General features: G+C 35.4%; 1 protein-coding gene across 2 annotated transcripts in view; it reads left to right on the top strand.

Annotated features, from left to right (window-relative positions):
* The window catches only part of cntn3a.1 (contactin 3a, tandem duplicate 1), a 327,610-nt gene that overhangs the window by 185,202 nt on the left and 124,313 nt on the right, over positions 1-18,095 (top strand). For both annotated transcript variants that reach the window (XM_030139254.1, XM_030139253.1), the window contains exon 9: positions 6,625-6,764. In XM_030139254.1, the coding sequence (XP_029995114.1) occupies positions 6,625-6,764 (140 nt within the window). The remainder of the gene's footprint in view (positions 1-6,624; positions 6,765-18,095) is intronic.

The following is an 18,095-nucleotide window of genomic DNA, read 5'->3' as shown; positions in this document are numbered from 1 at the left end:
ATCTGCACCAAATTTATGCCGTGGATTAAAGCTGCAACCAATTAATCAACTCAAAGTGATCCAAAAAAATCAATCAACCACAATTCTCCTGAATCAAAGCTTTGTTTCCTTCATTTCTCTGCTGTTAAACATTGGTTCCACTGTTATGTTTCACTCGGACGCTTATTGTGACGCACAAAGAAGCTTCAATTCAGGAAAACTGCAACAGAATATCTCCCTTCAATCAATTCGAGTCGATTAATCAAATCGAGAATTTTTGTACTGGCTTCAAGCACCTAATTGATTAATCGGTTGCAGCTCTACTGTGGATGCATCTTGTCGTGGAGCAGAAGTCGACTGAAAATAGATGACCTTGACCTACTTTTTCAAGGTCAAATGGCCGTGTGCAGTTATAAAATCTGAGTATGCAGAAAAAAAATTATTAGACCATCAAAAGTCTTCAAAAACAATGGTTATAATTTAACATAATATAACTTTTCACCAAATTGTGCAGCTCTAGTCACATTCATTCACGTAGCTGATTAATATAGACACTTTTGTTTGACGTTTTATATTCAACAGAACAACTACACATTTTGTATCACTACGTTAAACTGCAACATGAAATTTAATGTGAATTTTGGTGAATGACCTGCTGGCACAGAAAACAAAATACATAGTCATGGCAACACAAATTGACTCTTTGCATAAAATGCGATTTACAGTCACGGAAAAAAATTATTAGACCATCAAAAGTCATCAAAAACAATGGTTATGCAATCATGTACTAACTCCTGTGTGGATTTTTTCCACGACTGTATAATATGTATGTGATAAATTTTACACAAAGACAATCTAATCTAAATTATAGGGCAGTAACTTTCAACAGAATCTTACACTATATTTGGTCGAGGGGTATTTAAAGAGCGCAGCATGTTATTCTTTTGTAATTTCTGTATTTTTAGATACACTTCATCAGGCTGATCTGTTTTCATTATTTTATAATTCGATAGATAGAAGAAGGGGTGACAGTTTTAATGACCAGTTGGCAAGATATAATATGATGATAATATGATATAAATGATAATATGATAATATGATATAAATGATAATATTAAAAACAGGATAGAAAATAAATCACTCTTGGCAGATCAGATGCAAAAAATTGATTTGTTCCAGTTGTTAATATATGCTTTGGATGTCAGTTATAGGAATATCAGATTAAGTTACTGATTTGTAAGCATTTTATACATCTGTACAAATAGCATCCAGTATTCATTAACTAGTTTATCATGTTTACAGAGACACAAAAAACAGATTTCTCTGAGCTCTGTGTAAATATTCCTGAATATAATCAGCCTCATGACAAGGATCCTGTAATAAAAGTAAAAGTTTCTCTTTGTTTACTAAAAACCGCATGCTAACCAAGCTAACCTGCTAATGCTACTGATTTTATCATTATGTTTTTTTTTGTTGTTGTTGTTGATCAAATTAACCATACAGTGTGAAGATATATAATGTGTGAATATTATTATTATTATTATTATTATTATTATTATTATTATTATTATTATTATTATTATTATTATTATTATTGAATATCCTTCTGACAACATGAATAGGTTATTTAAACAAAACAACTCCTCTGTATTTTTTGCATGGTAACAAGCTAATGTTAGTTAGCATCTTCTTCCTTTTTGTTGATCAAATTAACTATTAGCTTCACAACATAGTCATCTCTTTGAGCCTCAAAATGATATGTCAGAATTTCTTTTTCATTTATTTTATTTTATTTTATTTTATTTTATTTATTTTATTATTATTATTTTATTTATTTATTTATTTATTTTTACCATGGCACATCCTGGATAATATTGAAAACGGGATGGAAAATAAATCACTCTTGGCAGTTCAGATGCAAAAAACTGATTTGTTCCAGTTGTTAATATATGCTTTGGATGTCAGTTATAGGAATATCAGATTAAGTTACTGATTTGTAAGCATTTTATACATCTGTACAAACAGCATCCAGTATTCATTAACTAGTTTATCATGTTTACAGAGACATAAAAACCAGATTTCTCTGAGCTCTGTGTAAATATTCCCGAATATAATCAGCCTCATGACAAGGATCCTGTCGTAAAAGTAGAAGTTTCATATGATCTCCGCATTTCCAGTTGTGTTGGAGCCATGATTCTCCATGTAGATAAGATTTAGGTCCTGTCTGTCGTGAAAGCCGGGTGGACTGGCCGGCCGCCAGGTGATAAAAATCTGTAATCTCATTTTAAACTCCCATAGACAGGAGCTTGCGGGACATCCATCAACACTAGAAAAGAATAGGAGAATCAATATAGGGATGTGTTGTTTGCGACACCCAACCAATGCTGGCACAGGAACAATAAGGGGTGGCCTCGCTTTCGATTTCCTACTTAATTGTCCTTCTGTAGTTCCAGGGGATTTATGAAATTAGATCATGGTTTAGCAGTTGACTGCATTTGAATGGGCTCACACTAGATCACAATGACTTTGGCTGCATCAAGTTTTCGCTGCCATTATGTTATCTTTGACAGTGTCATTTGTAATATTCTTAACAGAGTGTCACACAGTATTTGTTTTTGTATTGCGATGTATCTTACATTTCAGCATCGCTCACTCATTTCCAAATGTACATTATATGGACAAAAGTATTGGGACACAGCCTCTTTTACACTATGTGAATATGTTACCCAGCCTGAAACTGTAAATATATTTGAATTGTTTCTGTTATTACTGACCCGTTTTTATTCATGTATGTATTCATTTATTTTCCTTCCTTCCTTAAATGTACCAGAATGCACTGTCTTGTTATGCATGTTTTGTTTGTGTTGCTTTTTTTTTCCTCTATGGGTTCTGTTTGTTTTATCATGTCCGGTGTCAGTCTTTTTATTATGAACGCATTACTTGAAATTATAAATGTTATATTTGGGTGCCTCTAAGAAACTAGTCCCTAAAAACAGGACAGAGGGGCTAAAAATTCAACCCAGATATGAACTAATGTTATGAAGCAAGTTTGGAAGCATTTTGGGTCTGTTTTAAAGATAAATATTTACTGAGATAAAAGAGAAACTATTTTTCAGATAAAACACATTTTTATATTATTTACATTATATTTAATGCAAAAATCTGTATGTAACATAGTCAAAAGAACACAAAAATTACACTCTACTATTTTTTTGAATATCTCTTTATTCTCTCACAGGTACATTTGGGGAATTGGACTATTTATGACTAATTATAGTGTTTCACAAAAATGACGGCTGTTGCAAAATCATTTACAATTTACATGTGTTTAACTGGGCAGGTTCTGTATGTAACACAAGTGGACACAATGAGTTACATACAAAACCTGGAATGAGACTGAGATTCATGAAAAACCCACATGTCTGGATTAGAAAAACCACTAGGATCATCAAATTTAACACAGTGTCTTTGTTTATAGTGGTATATAAGACCATTTACAGCCACGTTTTCAGATCAAATGCACTGACACCTATGTAGTTTTTCATGTCCTAATTTTGGTCCTGTTTTTGTTCCTAATATTTGATTAAAAATTCATTAATTTTGGGATGGCTCAGAGCAAGAGTATATATTTTTTGCATTTATCTGAGGTCATCGTTAGGTATATCCTGGGGGGACATATGTCTAAATTTCTCTTTTATTATTGGGTCTAAAAAGCTGACAGTGTGTCAGATACCAAAATGCACCCAGTTTCATAGAAGCATCCATTTGTTAGATGTTGAAACGTTCTATAAATAAGTAAAATATGTTAAAAAAAAAAAAAAAAAAAGTATTGGGACATATTAAATTCAGGTGTTTCTTTTCTGACAGGGGTCTGGGATACAAAACAATAATGACAAATGACATAATATAGTTTTATATTGGGATAAATATTGTGTTGCATTAGTGCGTTTTGTTTAAAATTGGTATCTTTGCATCCAAAATGCCACAGAGATGCTTTTCACTTAATTTTTCTCAACATTGAGTTTGTTTTTTTTATCCATGACTATGATTTTTAATGTTCTACCTCTAAATTTCTACTACTACGTTAACTTTAAGGAAATATTGATGTTTATATCTTAAATCGGCATGACCAGGACATCTTATGAGCTGTAGCCATGATGTGTCCCAACATTTGTGTCCATAGAGTTTATAAACATCAATATTTCCTTCAAATTTAAAGTGAGATTTTTCTTCCTAAGTGATTTCTCTCAATGTTCATTTATTTATTTTAATCCATGACTATGATTTTAAATGAAAAACAAACTCAATGTTGAGAGAAATTAAGTAAAATCCATCTCTGAGGCCTTTGGGAAGCAAAGATAACAATTTAACAAAACGAACCGATGCAATGCTATTTATCACCATATAAAACTATAATAATAATAATAATAATAATAATAATAATAATAATGATATATTTTATTTATAGGTGCCTTTCTTAGCACTCAAGGACACCATATAATAAATAATAAACTATATTATGTCATTTGTCATTATTGTTTTTGTATCCCAGACCCCTGTTAGAAAAGAAACACCCAAATTTGACATGTCCCAATACTTTTGTCCACATAGTGTACATATAATAGAATAAATATTATCTCATTTCTCTCACACCTGCCCTCTGCTTGTGCTTAAATTCTCCTTGAATGAGTTAGAAATCTTTCCTCACAACTACACTTCTCTTCAGGCAAGAGCGTTCAGCGGTGTTACTATAGACAGGAAAACAAAGAGAAATAATCAGCAAGAAACACCTTAATTCATTCTTAAAAAAAAAAAACACACATTTTTAATGGTTTATGATTTCGTCTTTTAAGTTACAGAGACGCATTTTCCGAGCAGCAGCTGTTCAAGATAATACACAATATTCAAGTGTTCAATTAACTCCAAACTAAATTTTTATCCCATGTGGTTTCTTTCAAGCACATCATGACAGATATTAAGTCTCAGTGGCTTTTCATGATCTGGTAATTGGAAAGACTGAGTGGAAATGTGTGTTTTATTTCCTTGTGTAACCATCATTTATTGTCATTTTGGAAATTTTGGCTTAGACTTTCAGTTTGGTTTTGGATATCATTTTCATTTTAATAAGATTTATGTGTTTATATTTTTTATTTTGATAGGAATTGAGAAGTTTAAGAATATTTTTTTTTTTTAGTTTTATTGTCTGTCTTGTTTTTTTTATGGATTAAGAAGCACAATCTTGATTTAAAGAAGGATGGAAGAATTGAAGAATGGATGACAGTTATTTTCCAAACCGTTGTTGTATTAGTAGTGAAAATTGAGGAGGAGAATGAAAAAAAATGAGGCTCAATTTATTTCCTAAGCGGCATTATTTGGTGTAATTGCTATTTGTTTGTGGTGGTTTTCTGTTATTGTCATTTCAAAGCAGTTTTTTTCTAGTTCTCATATTCTTTAACCCTTTAAAACCTGACTTGTTATCACTGACACACTGTACTTATACAGTTTGGATGGCTGTAACTCTTTCACTGTTTGCGCAACTGGAAAAATTCCAAATTCTAACGGCTTCTGAAACCTGAGATGTTGAGCTTTATAGGTTTTATTGGGTCATTATGGTAATTTCACTCACACCTGTACTAGAGGCTGGGAAAAAAGCTGTTTTAGCAGTATTGTAGCATGCCGTAAATTGTAAATGATTGCTAGATTTTGAAAGATCTGGAAAAATCTTGATCTTGATCTTGAATCTTGATCCTAAACGATCTTAATCTTGACCTTAAAATAGTTTTTGCTCCTGGAGGATTCTGTTGGGTTTCTGTAAATTGGCTTAGAATCTGGTTTTGACCAACTTGATATGTAAAGTGTCGTGAGATAACTTTTGTTATGATTTGGCGCTATATAAATAAAATTTGATTGTTTGAATTTGATTGAAATGGGTCGAAGATGAAAAGCAGCACAAATCATGCAGATTGAGTCACGTTATTGTCATTAATACATGATCCTGAATCACGGAGCTGAGCGAACAGATCCAACTCCACCGAGTCCGTCCCCTTGACCCTGGCAGGGCGTCCTGTATTTATGTGGTCGCTTCATAAGGGCCATAAATCTTCTGACAGCGCCGCCAGAGATAAGGTGCTAGTCATTAATGTGACACCAGGACCACCATCATAAATAAATACGCCTTTTCTCTATGGATTTCTGGTGTTTTAGAAGAAAAAAAAAAAAAAAAAACGGGAATATAATGTGTCTTATTAACTGCACTGCTAACCTAGAATTACAACCGTCTGCAAGAAATATAAAACGGTCAGTAAACCTGATTCCTGTGAAAGATCTGCATCAGTATACCCAGTTCACGCTGATCGTAGCAAATCCAATAGAATATGTTTGAACTTTTAACCTTACAGTGAATTCACTATCGATCCCTCCATGTGTTAACCTCATACAGTTATTTTTATTCCTGGATTTTTCAAGTCGAGGTTGAGTGTGGGTTAATTGGAAGTTGATTTATGATTTGCGCCCTTTGATGCTTCCTTAATGAACTAATTGTCTGCTTGGTTGATTCATTGATTTATTCCCAAACTGCTGTGCACTGATCACACTTAAGTAGATGAAAAGTGTTAAAGTGTTTGTTTTTATCGTCTGAACTCGCAGCTCCACCTCATTTGATTGAGAAACCGCAGGATGTTCAGATGACCATCGATGATACTCTGGGGTGGGAATGCAAAGCCAGCGCCAAGCCGAAGCCGTCCTATCGCTGGCTGAAGAACGGAGAGGCGCTGGATCCTATGGAGGTAAGCCAATTATTCTAAATTCACCCGAAACAATAGAATGCCGGCCAATCGTTCACTCTTTTTTCCACCCAAAATATTACCGTGAGCCGAGCAATCCACAAATTGCTTGTGTTTTCCCAATTTTTGTCAGTTGGTTACTTTAAATTACTTTTATTTAAAAAGGAAACATCTTTTTAATAGCAAAGAAATCAGAAGCAAAAGATGATATGTGGTTGGTTTTTGACTACAGCTGTACATACATGGGAAAAACAATTAGCGAACACTTCTTATCAATACAGGAAAGATAAAAAAACTGATGATCAAATGACAATAAAGCTGAATCGGAGTCTAAGTCTGATGTCATTCACTGGTCTGAGACTGTTAAATCATTTAAGACAGGGGTGTCAAACTCATTTTAGTTCAGGGGCCACATTCAACTTAATTTGATCTGAAGTGAGCCGAACCAGTAAAATAATAACATAATATATAAATAATGTCAACTCCAAACTTTTCTCTATGTTTCAGAGCAAAAACAGCAAATTTACATTATGAAAAGGTTTACATCTACAAACTATCCTTTCATAAGATGTGAATAACATGAACAAACTGAAAAAAATAAGTATAATTTTAACAATATCAGGCCTCAGTTTATCATTTACACATGTACATTGTAACTTACAGATCCCAGTGGATCTACAAACACACAAAACATTTAATAACAGGCAGAAAATTGTTAAAATTGTACTTATTTCTCTTAAGACATTTCAGGTTGTTCATATTTGTTCAGGTTATTCACATTTTTTTTTATGAAATTATACTTTGTTTTAGTGTAAATACATGAGAATATTAACATTTACAAAGAGGAAAATTTGGAGTTGTCATTTATGTGTTATGATAGTATTTTACTGAATCCTGCCCACTTGAGATTGAATTGGTCTGGATGTGGAACCTGAACTAAAAGGACTGTTAATATCTTAGTGTAATTTTTGCGTTTCACAAATTCCTCCCAAGGGCCGGACTGGACTCTTTGATGAGCCGGAGATGGCCCCCGGACCGTATGTTTGACACCTGTGGTTTAAGATATTTGCCCATTTTAGAGCTTGTTGTTTGAGTTCTGTTGTCCAGACATTGGTTTTGTAGAGCTTTTAGCTGCTGTTCTTCTGATTATGTGAATGTATAGTATGTGGATATTTTTATGAGCACTTTATAGCATTACCATGGCAACACACATAGAATTATGGTCTTAAGAGGCTACTGACACCTCGTAGTAAAGAACAACTGAATACCTGTGCTCACCTACAGTCCCTGTTAACCTCACAAATGTAATAAACTGCATATGTAATTAAAATTTGCAGCTTTTAACGTAATAATCCCAAAATGTAATAACTTTCCCACAAACGTTGTAACAGTTGCCTACCACAAACATAATACCTCAATTCAAGACTCTCAGCAGACCTGATATTTTCTGGTAGTTTGTTCCAGATATACAGAGCATAGAAACTGAACGCTGATTCTCCATGTTTAGGTCTGACTTTTGGAACACAGAGCAGACCTGCACCAGATGCCCTGAGTGGTCTGGATGGTTCAGACTGGACTAGAAGGTCTCTGATGGATTTTGGGCCTAAACCATTCAGTGCTTTATATGCTAGCAAGACAATTTTAAAGTCTATTCTCTGAGAGACAGGGAGCCAGTGTAGAGACCTCAGAACTGGACTGATGTGGTCCAGTGTAGAGACCTCAGAACTGGACTGATGTGGTCCAGTGTAGAGAACTCAGAACTGGACTGATGTGGTCCACTCTCTTGGTCTTAGTGAGGACTGGAGCAGCAGCATTCTGGATCAGCTGCAGTCGTCGGATAGACTTTTTAGGCAGACCAGAGAAGATACTGTTACAGTTGTCAACTCGACTAAAGATAAATGCATGGACAGGTTTTTCAAGGTCCTGCTGCGACATCAGTCCTTTAATCCTAGAAATGTTCTTGAGGTGATAGTAAGCTGACTTTGTAATTGTTTGTATGTGGTTTTTAAAAATTCAGGTCTGAATCCATGACAACACCCAAATTCCTGGCCTGGTCTGAGGTTTTTAACTGAAGTGTTTCTATAGCATCATGAAGTATGATGCATTCCAAACTACTTTAGGGCAAATTGTCACCTCGTGGCCAAGTCTGCCTCCAGGTTGTAATATCTTGTCTGAATTGCAGCTCTGATTTGGAGCACCGAGAGGCTTTTGGTTTGCAAATTTTAATCATTCATACCCACATTTGAGCCAGAAGCCACTTTGTCAGTCCCGAGACGAATTTGTACCTCTGTAAACAAGCTGCGCCCTTGAGACCAATCCTTTAAGAACTCAAGGAAAGGATCTAATAACAAACAACAAACAGGCAGATAGTAATAAAAAGTAATTGTATTAATTTAGGCTCTCCAACTTTAATTAACAGCAAATCTGATGAAGGTGTGTTACTTTTTCTGATCACTAACGTATTGCTAGTAGCTGCGAGGCTCAATTTAATAGCCTTTTATTAAGATTGCATTGTTACCATAGTATCGATATATTGTTTTATTGTTTAAAGCCCTGAGCCGATGAGTGGTTTAACAGGTATAAACATAATTTCATGCTTAAGATGCAAAGATATTTGCCCATTTAAGAGCTTGTTGTTTGAGTTCTATTGTCCAGACATTGGTTTTGTTGAGCTTTTAGCTGCTGTTCTTCTGATTACGTGAATGTACAGCATGTGCATATTTCCATGAGCGTCGTATAGTATTACCATGGCAACACACATAGAATTTACAGGCTTAAGAGGCTACTGACACCTCGTAGTAAAAAACAACTGATACCTATGCTCACCTACAGTCCCTGTTAACCTCACAAATGTAATAAACCACAAACGTAATAAAAATTTTCAGCTTTTAATGTAATAATCCCTCAAATGTAATAACTTTCCCATAAATGTAGAAACAGTTGGCTATCACAAACATAATACCTCAATTCCCACCAATGTAATAATTATTACTTTTGTGAGGATTTGTTACATTTGTACAAAACAAAACAACAAACAGGCAGATAGTAATAAAAAGTAATTGCATTAATTTAGGCTCTCCGACTTTAATTAACAGCAAATCTGATGAAAATGTGTTACTTTTTCTGATAACTAACACATTGCTAGTTGCTGCGAGGCTCAATTTAATAGCCCTTTATTAAGATTGCATTGTAACCAAAGTATCGATATATTGTTTTATTGTTTAAAGCCCTGAGTCGATGAGTTGTATAACAGGTATAAACATAATTTCATGCTCAAGATGAAACAGGATAAGATTACAGTAAATTCACAGCTTACTTAATAACTGTTTGTTCGCTCATTTTGCTCAGAAGTAAATAATAGTTCCAGCTCATAGGCTCGTACTTGGCAAGAACATACCACTTTGAAATGGCTATATTTGCTCGGGACTAAATTTGGCATCCAAAGTGTGTGTGTATGTGTGTGTGTGTGTTTGTGTGGATTTGTTGGGGGAGGGTGTTTGTATGTGTTTTGCAAAGACGCCAAAGTGGTGCCATTTTCTGCCTGTCATCAACCAGGGACTTGACAATTTAGTACTCAATCTCTACTATCTGCTACTCTCAATTTTATCATTAAGTCTCTTCTCTCTGGGGAGGATGAAAAATGCCTTATCATCCAAAATGCATTTCACATTCAGGCAGTTTGCCTTGTTTGGTGGTGTTGTGTTGCTCAAGTGTGTAAAGCTGTTTGCCTAAAAAGAGCGGCTTCAGTGAATCACAGTTACTGATAGTGTCAGTGTCTGGATTGGGTAATGAGTCCAAATCCGGACTGCAAGTGTCCTGTTGGAAATGTCCTGGAATAAGGGCAGGTGGGGTTTAGTTCTTTGGAATTTGGATCAGGAGTTGAGTCAGCTAAAATTTACTTAGGGGGTCAAACGAGTGGCCATTTTTGTCCAAAAAAAAAAAGTTGTAAGAAATGCATAGAACTGTGTTGAAATAACGCTAATCCATTTGTGCACAGACTACTGATATAATTTGACAGTGGAAGCTATATTTTCAGAAATATTGGATTTTGAATAGCACGTGTATGTGAAAACTTTTGCTGGTGGACGGACGTGACATTACCCATGATGATCTGGTCAGTACCAGTACTTTATTAGAAATAAACTTATATATTTACTATTGCTAATTCTCCTCTTATTCATAAATGTTAGTATTGTGGATCTAAAACAATAACAGCTGACACAAAAACACAAAATGTGGCAGTGGACGGATGTGACATGGTTGTTACGGATCCCATCATACTGATGCTCGGCAGCCATGTCACCGTTTCCACAAATGATCCCTGTGCAAAAACGAGGATCAGAGTTATTTATTGTATAGTTTATCATCATACTAAAGAGTAAATATCAATATAGAATTGTTATTTCTTCATAAAAATGCTTATTATTCGAAAACTGTTGATTTTAAAAAGTGACGTGTGACATTCTTCATGTATGTATTGGCGTAACATAAGCAGGATGGATCAGCACCATACTCCATATTGCAACCTGTAAAAATAAAACATGTGATATGTAGGATAGAATCTTTTAAGAAAAACTGGGGAATCTAAAAGAATAGAATATTTGTTTTTCAGGTCAATTCAGTTCAAATATAACTTGGCCATTTGTGACATGAAAATATAGCATTAATTGTGATGAAATTGGACATTTTTGAGCTGAAAACATAGTTCATATGAACATCAACATTTTGTAACAGAACTGAAATCCTGTAAATTTGCATAACTTGCATTTTCCAACACAAAGTTCCTTTGGGGATTCACTTAGATTGATTTCTTATGCACAAAGACACAAATAAGACCTCTAAGCAAATTTTAGCTGGAACAAATATCCAAAATCCGGGGCCCCTTAAAGGTAGGGTAGGAGATGTTTTCCTTGATCATTTTTTACTATATTGCTTAAAATCCCCTTCACACCCTGATTGCAACCAATTAATTAAATGCTCTAACACAAAAATAAAAAAATGTTAGTCACCTGTGGAGCAGACAGGACTGAAAAAACACCATCCAATCATTTTAACCGGCCCATTGAAATGATTGAATGGGGATTTTTATTATTGTTGATATTATTTTATATTATTTAGTTTTTTAACGGGTGCCAGCCAGGTCTCTCTCCTGGCATTTAAGATGTTAAGTCAGTTAGTGTTTTAATTCAGTCTTCTGTAAATGCTGGAGTTTTTGGGTTTGGTTCTTTAGTTTTTGTTTGTTATACCTCAAACCTACACAAAGGATGTCAGTCTAATTAAACAGACACCCTGCACATTAAATGACAGGAAAAGACTTCACACATTCAAACCAATTTCAAATGCAAAACCATGTATCGCAACAATTAATGCAGAAAACACACAAATCCCCCCCCCCCCAAAAGTATAGTCTATCAAATTCAACTGTCATTTGTCCCTCCCCCCACCCCCCTCTGCGAGTACAACCCGGTACTCTGGAGGTGTGGCTTCAGGGGGAAGTCTGAAGAAAGGGGTTTGGATTTTTGAATTGTGTGCTTTCAAAATGTAGTATTTTTTTTTCTACCATGTAACGCTGATGCAGTGTCATTCTAAATATCACAACATTTACTTCCATGGTGATGTAAATATGTAAATTCTTCTCTGTCACATCCCATAGATCCTCATTGGCGTTCAGGTCTGGACCAAGGCTATTATCGTTAACGAAAAGTAACGAAATGATGAAAAACTAGAATTGAAAAAACTTTTTCATTAACTGAAATAAACAGAAACTAGAATTAAAAGAAAAAACAGTAACTAACTGAAACTGTATTGTGTGTTTACAAAACTTAATAAAACTTATAAAAAATTATGGATAAAATTCCCTTTGTTTTCGTCTTTGACAATGTCGGATTGATATGAAATCGATTTATTTCACTCAAGCAATTTTAGCTGGCGACACCATACGACACTTCATGGTCCGTCACTTCTCGTTACTTGTCATTTAGAGTCGGAGACTAAAGTTGGGAGAAAGCAGCAGAGTCCTGTATGGGATTTATTTGAATATGACAACGAGGAAGGTAAAAGATACAAAAAAATGAAAACTAATACTAAAACTAAGCATTTAGAAAAAAACCGAAAACTAATAAAAACTAGCAAACCTGCTCTAAAAACAAATTAAAACAAACTGAATTAGAGGGAAAAAAGTTAAAACTAAATAAAACTATACCATAATAAAAAACCCAAAACTATTATAACCTTGGTCTGGACTCTGTGGTGGCTAATCCATATGTACAGGGGTTGGACAAAATAATGGAAACACCTTCTATGATGCCACAATGTTAGGTGTTTCCATTATTTTGTCCAACCCCTGTATATTGATGTCTCAGGCACTAGAACCACTCTTTCCCAGTCTGATCCTGTTGAATCCTTGTATTGTTATCTTGGAATATACCAGTGTCATCAGCGAAGAAAAAATCCACTGATGTTCAGACCTGGTCATTCAGTATATTCAGGTTTAGGTGACCTGATTTTATGGAATAATAACATTGTGAACCTAGACTTGAACGACTAACTCAACCCCAGGTCATAACACTGCCCCCTCAGGCTTGTACTGTAGGCACTAGGCATGATGGGTAATTAGTTATTCACTCTGAAACAGGATCAGTCTGGTGTCATTAGGCCACATTTTTCATTGAAACACTCTCTACAAACTGTTTAAGAAATGAGAAATTACTCACTGAAAAAGTATATTCATAAGCTGAGCCTTTTTTTTTTTTTTTTTTAGATTTTTCAGCGTTCAGAGTCTAAAATATGTATATAAAGTCATGATGAAGAAAAGACGTTCAGATCTCATTTGCTGCAAATGCCTGACATACAGTAATCTTGGTGTTCCATAGATATTTCACTGAAGAACAGCACAAAAAATGTTAGAGATCATTGATGTTATTATGAGAAAATTAAAAATATCACATATTAAAAATATATAATGGTGGGACAAATGAGAACGCAGTGGTAATTATGGAAACCCTCTTTATCTTGATTACCCAGCTCACCCAGGTTTAATCAATATTTTAATAACAAAATAAAGATCTATAATTAAAAATGGTGATCTCTTTAATGTAATATTCTGCTTTAACCGTGCAAATGGAGAAATGGATTAGCAATTCAGATCATTGCGATTAAAAGGCCGGGGTTTTATTTATATTGAATAATTCAGTATGCTTTACATAAAGAAAAGAAAACTAAGTGGTCAGACAATAAATAGAGTACTCATAATAGAAATAAATGAGTTATATAATGATAAGAATGATTGATATTACTCAAAGAAAGTACAATACTGCAGAATTACAGTGAGTACAATAAAAAACATCATATGATCTTTTGGCCTGATCGATCATGTCTAATGCCGTGTGTGCAGCAAGTTAAAAAGAAAAACCGTGTCATTGTGTTGAAAATGTTCCCCGTCTTTCTCTTCCTCTTTCTGATTCAAAGCCGGTTGATATTTTGTTAATTTCGAGGGCCTGACAAAGGTCACTTCCTCTATTTGCCACACATCCTTAACCATAGGAAGTCCTTATCACTCCACCTGTGCATCTCCACTATTGATTTGTAAATAACATTGTAAAAATCTTGTGGCGGGTGGCCAAGGTAACATATTCTCTGTACATGTGGCTATATTAATGAGGTGGGGTGTTACCATTTTCAAAATGCCACCGTCAACAGCGGCAACAGTAAATCAATTTCCAAACCCAAAGGTCAGCGATGTTGAGAGAGAGGCAGAAGGAGAGGGAGGCCAAGGGGGCCATTTGTTATTCCTCATTAGAATGGATCAGTCCTCCTCTCTCTTTCCCTCTTTATCACAGTATCTCTTTCTCTTTCTTAGACTCTCTCCTTTTTTTCCTCTAGCTTTGCCTCTCTCCCTCATTTTGGGCCCCCTCCAAGGGAATTAAATGGCACAGAGGAGGGCTGTCACTTCAAAATGTCACCCCGGTGAAACAAGGACCCACTCACGCTTGTATTTTTCCACTCCACCACCACCAGCCCCCACTTTAGTTACATACATGATTGTGTTTTTGAAATTTTTCTGCCTTTGACCTCTGAAGTCGGAGACAGTCCTCCTTAGGCAACCCCCCCGTCTATCGGAAATGCCATTTGTATGTTACCATATACTCTAATTGGACTTATATAAATACAAATACAGCTGAATTATTTTTTTTCCCCAGCAAGATAATTAAAGCTGCAGTGTGCATCAGTGGGCAAAAATGCACTAATATTGTTTTTCAAGTGGACTGAGAGGAAACTAAACTCATGGGCCCTTTGCTGGAGTCTGTTTTTGACTTAGTATTTTATATTCCCAGATGTTGGCTTTGGAGGATGTTTATGCAATTTATATTTGTAGCCTAAAGGTTTTCCAGTTTTTGTGAAGTCTATGTTGTTGCGTTGAGTTGTTGACATCCTCGTCATTGGTAACTACTACTGTTGAGCTCTTTCAGTTCATTGTACTGTTGGTTTTTTGAGGGGGGGTTGTCAGGGAAGACGTCTTTTCTTGGCGGAGATTGCTCACGGTTCACCACTTATGTTAGCATTAAGTTGTATTAAAGGAGTCATGTTTTGCTAAACCCATTTTTATTTGTCTTTGGTTCATTTATTTGTGTATTTGGACGCTAATAGTTCAAAAAGTTTGAAATTGAACCCTCTAAAGCTGTCTTTATATTAATTTTGGCAAAAATCGAGTGGATTTCTACAACCCGTTTCAATTCCTGCTTGATTTGTTGCGTCTATAACTAGCTACGTCACGACATTTGCACATATAAGGTCAAGACTTCTGACGAATATTTCTTAGAGTACGACAATTGTTTGTCAGCAGCAGTAGTTGTAGTAAAAACTGAAAATATGTCCAAACTTTGAGCCAATTACCGAACATTTTCAGTTGTGGATTGACCAGGACAGAGAAGCACAGCCAACAACCTAGCGCGAAGTGGCTCATTTGCATTTAAAGGGCCAGCGCTCAAAACCACCTTTCTGGTGTCATTACTCAGAAATAGGGTTAAAGATGGACCTGTGGAGTTGAATTAATGAAGAATTCAGACCCAAGCAGAGCATTTACAGTTTATGTAGACCACAGGGAAATGTTTGAAAATGCATAATTCCATTTAAAAAAGCAAAATATCACTCCTTTAAATCCTATGTCCTGTCAGCTAGCCTGCTAATTAGTTCAGGTAGCTATAATTGGTATGTTTATATTAGATTCCATGACTTTAATATTAATGTTGCAAGATACAACGTAGTAAGTAGCTCAGATTACAGTCTATCTATCTATCTATCTATCTATCTATCTATCTATCTATCTATCTATCTATCTATCTATCTATCTATCTAAATCTGTGTATCATTCGTTCATTCGTTTTTCAATTTAAAAACAAAAAAACACTCGTTTTTTTGTTTTTCATTTTCAAAACCACAATGAAAAACGGATAACGGTTCATTTTTCCATTTCCCGATTTTGTGCTCAAATGAAAAATGGAAAAAAACTGATAATGATAATTTCATCCGATTTTGCTATTTTCAATATAGTTAATTTGTCTGACCCGGAAGTAGTCGTTACTAGGGCAAAAGTAAACAAACTGAATTTTCCGAATTAACGAGATACTGTTTTCTGAAAAAAATTAAATTCGGCTCTGTTTTTCTAAAGTCAGAAAAACAGAGCCGAATTTAATTTTTTGTGTGAATCCAATACGCTCCCGTACGTATCAAACAGCTGCTTAATTATAGCAAAATATTCCTCCAGTCCAGCCACGATTCCTTTTATTTTTCCCCTAGTAACGACAAATTCTGGGTCAGACAACTTAATTATATTGAAAAAGCAAAATCAGATGAAACGATCGTTACCCGTTTTTTTCCATTTTTCATTTGAGCACAAAATTGGGAAATGGAAAAACAAACTGTGATCAGTTTTTCAATGTGGTTTTGAAAATGAAAAACAAAAAAACAAGTTTTTTTTTTTTGGTTTTGCGATTTTTGGTTTTAAATTGAAAAGCGAATGAACGAATGATACACGGATCTATCTATCTGTCTGTCTGTCTGTCTGTCTGTCTATCTATCTATCCCTATTCTCTCTCTTCTATCTAATTGATCTATGAGCTTAATTTCTCAGACTCGTGGTTGTCTAAGGAACCGTTTGACTGTACATTCAGTGTGTCTAACACTGTCATTAACAGGCTCGTTACATACAACAGAGCTCCATGATTTCCCTTTTCGCAGTTCAACTCGAACCAGCGCACGTATCAGAGAGGAGTCGAGCATAATTAATGATGGCCATAAAGCAGAATGCCACCATTTGTCTGCAGCGCTAAAGAGATTGTGATAGAGTCACCGCTGAGTCTCGGGGGGGTTTTTTAACAGGGCAGCGGGTACAGAATAGCGTAGTGTGGCATCAACCCATGCACTTACACAGATCTCTTTCATCTCTTTCATCCCCCTGGGCTCTTGCACTGTGTAACCTAAAAAGGACCATCTATCATCTATTCAAAGTCGCCGTGGCTCTCCCCCCCTCTCTCTTCTCTTTCTGTTCCACTTGGTCTTTCTCTCACTCATCATTTTTCCCTTGAACACACATTTAAGCATCCAGTCTCTGCCAAAAAAAAAAAAAAACCCGGGCTTGTTGTGTTCCACTTGGCCACAGCTCAGTCCTCGTCCAGGACCCCCTCTGGCGGCGACTTTAGAGCCAGGTCAGCCTCGTGTCCGTTGTGTTACCGGGCCTCAGAAAAGAACTCTATGTGAAGATCCTCAGCTCTGTCACTGACTGATGTTAAGGGACAGTCCTTGTCTTTTCAAGTGGCAGTGCTGTAATGATTCCAGACGACAGACAGACTGGCGGCAGGACCCTCTGGACTACTTTGTCAGTGACATTAAAAGGTCCGGCTACACTCAGTAGGAAAGATCAAGGGCAAGAACAATGAGTGCTGCCACACTTAAATTGACACAACTATAAAAAGGGAGCAGAAAGCAGTGCCAAAACTCGTAAAGGTCAAAAGGAGTGGCGGGAAGAAAAAAAACTTTGATCAGGCTTTGTTTTCGCTCTGTGCTGTGTCTGTCTATTTGTAAGTGTTTTAGAGTTTGCAAGACACTTCCATGCATCAGTTATGAGAAATATGATCCATATATTTACATGTGGTTTTATTATTTACATCAATTTTATTGTACTAGTAATAGTTTATTCGGTCGTTAATTACTTTAAACAACGAACAAAAACAAATCATACAGGGTGGGGAAGCAAAATTTACAATGAACATTTAGTTGTTTTTTTCTCAGCAGGCACTACATCAATTGTTTTGAAACCAAACATATATTGATGTCATA

The sequence above is a fragment of the Sphaeramia orbicularis genome, chromosome 7, assembly GCF_902148855.1.
Source record: "Sphaeramia orbicularis chromosome 7, fSphaOr1.1, whole genome shotgun sequence".
In the NCBI taxonomy this organism is placed as follows: domain Eukaryota; kingdom Metazoa; phylum Chordata; class Actinopteri; order Kurtiformes; family Apogonidae; genus Sphaeramia; species Sphaeramia orbicularis.
This window is presented reverse-complemented; position numbering and strand designations above follow the sequence as displayed.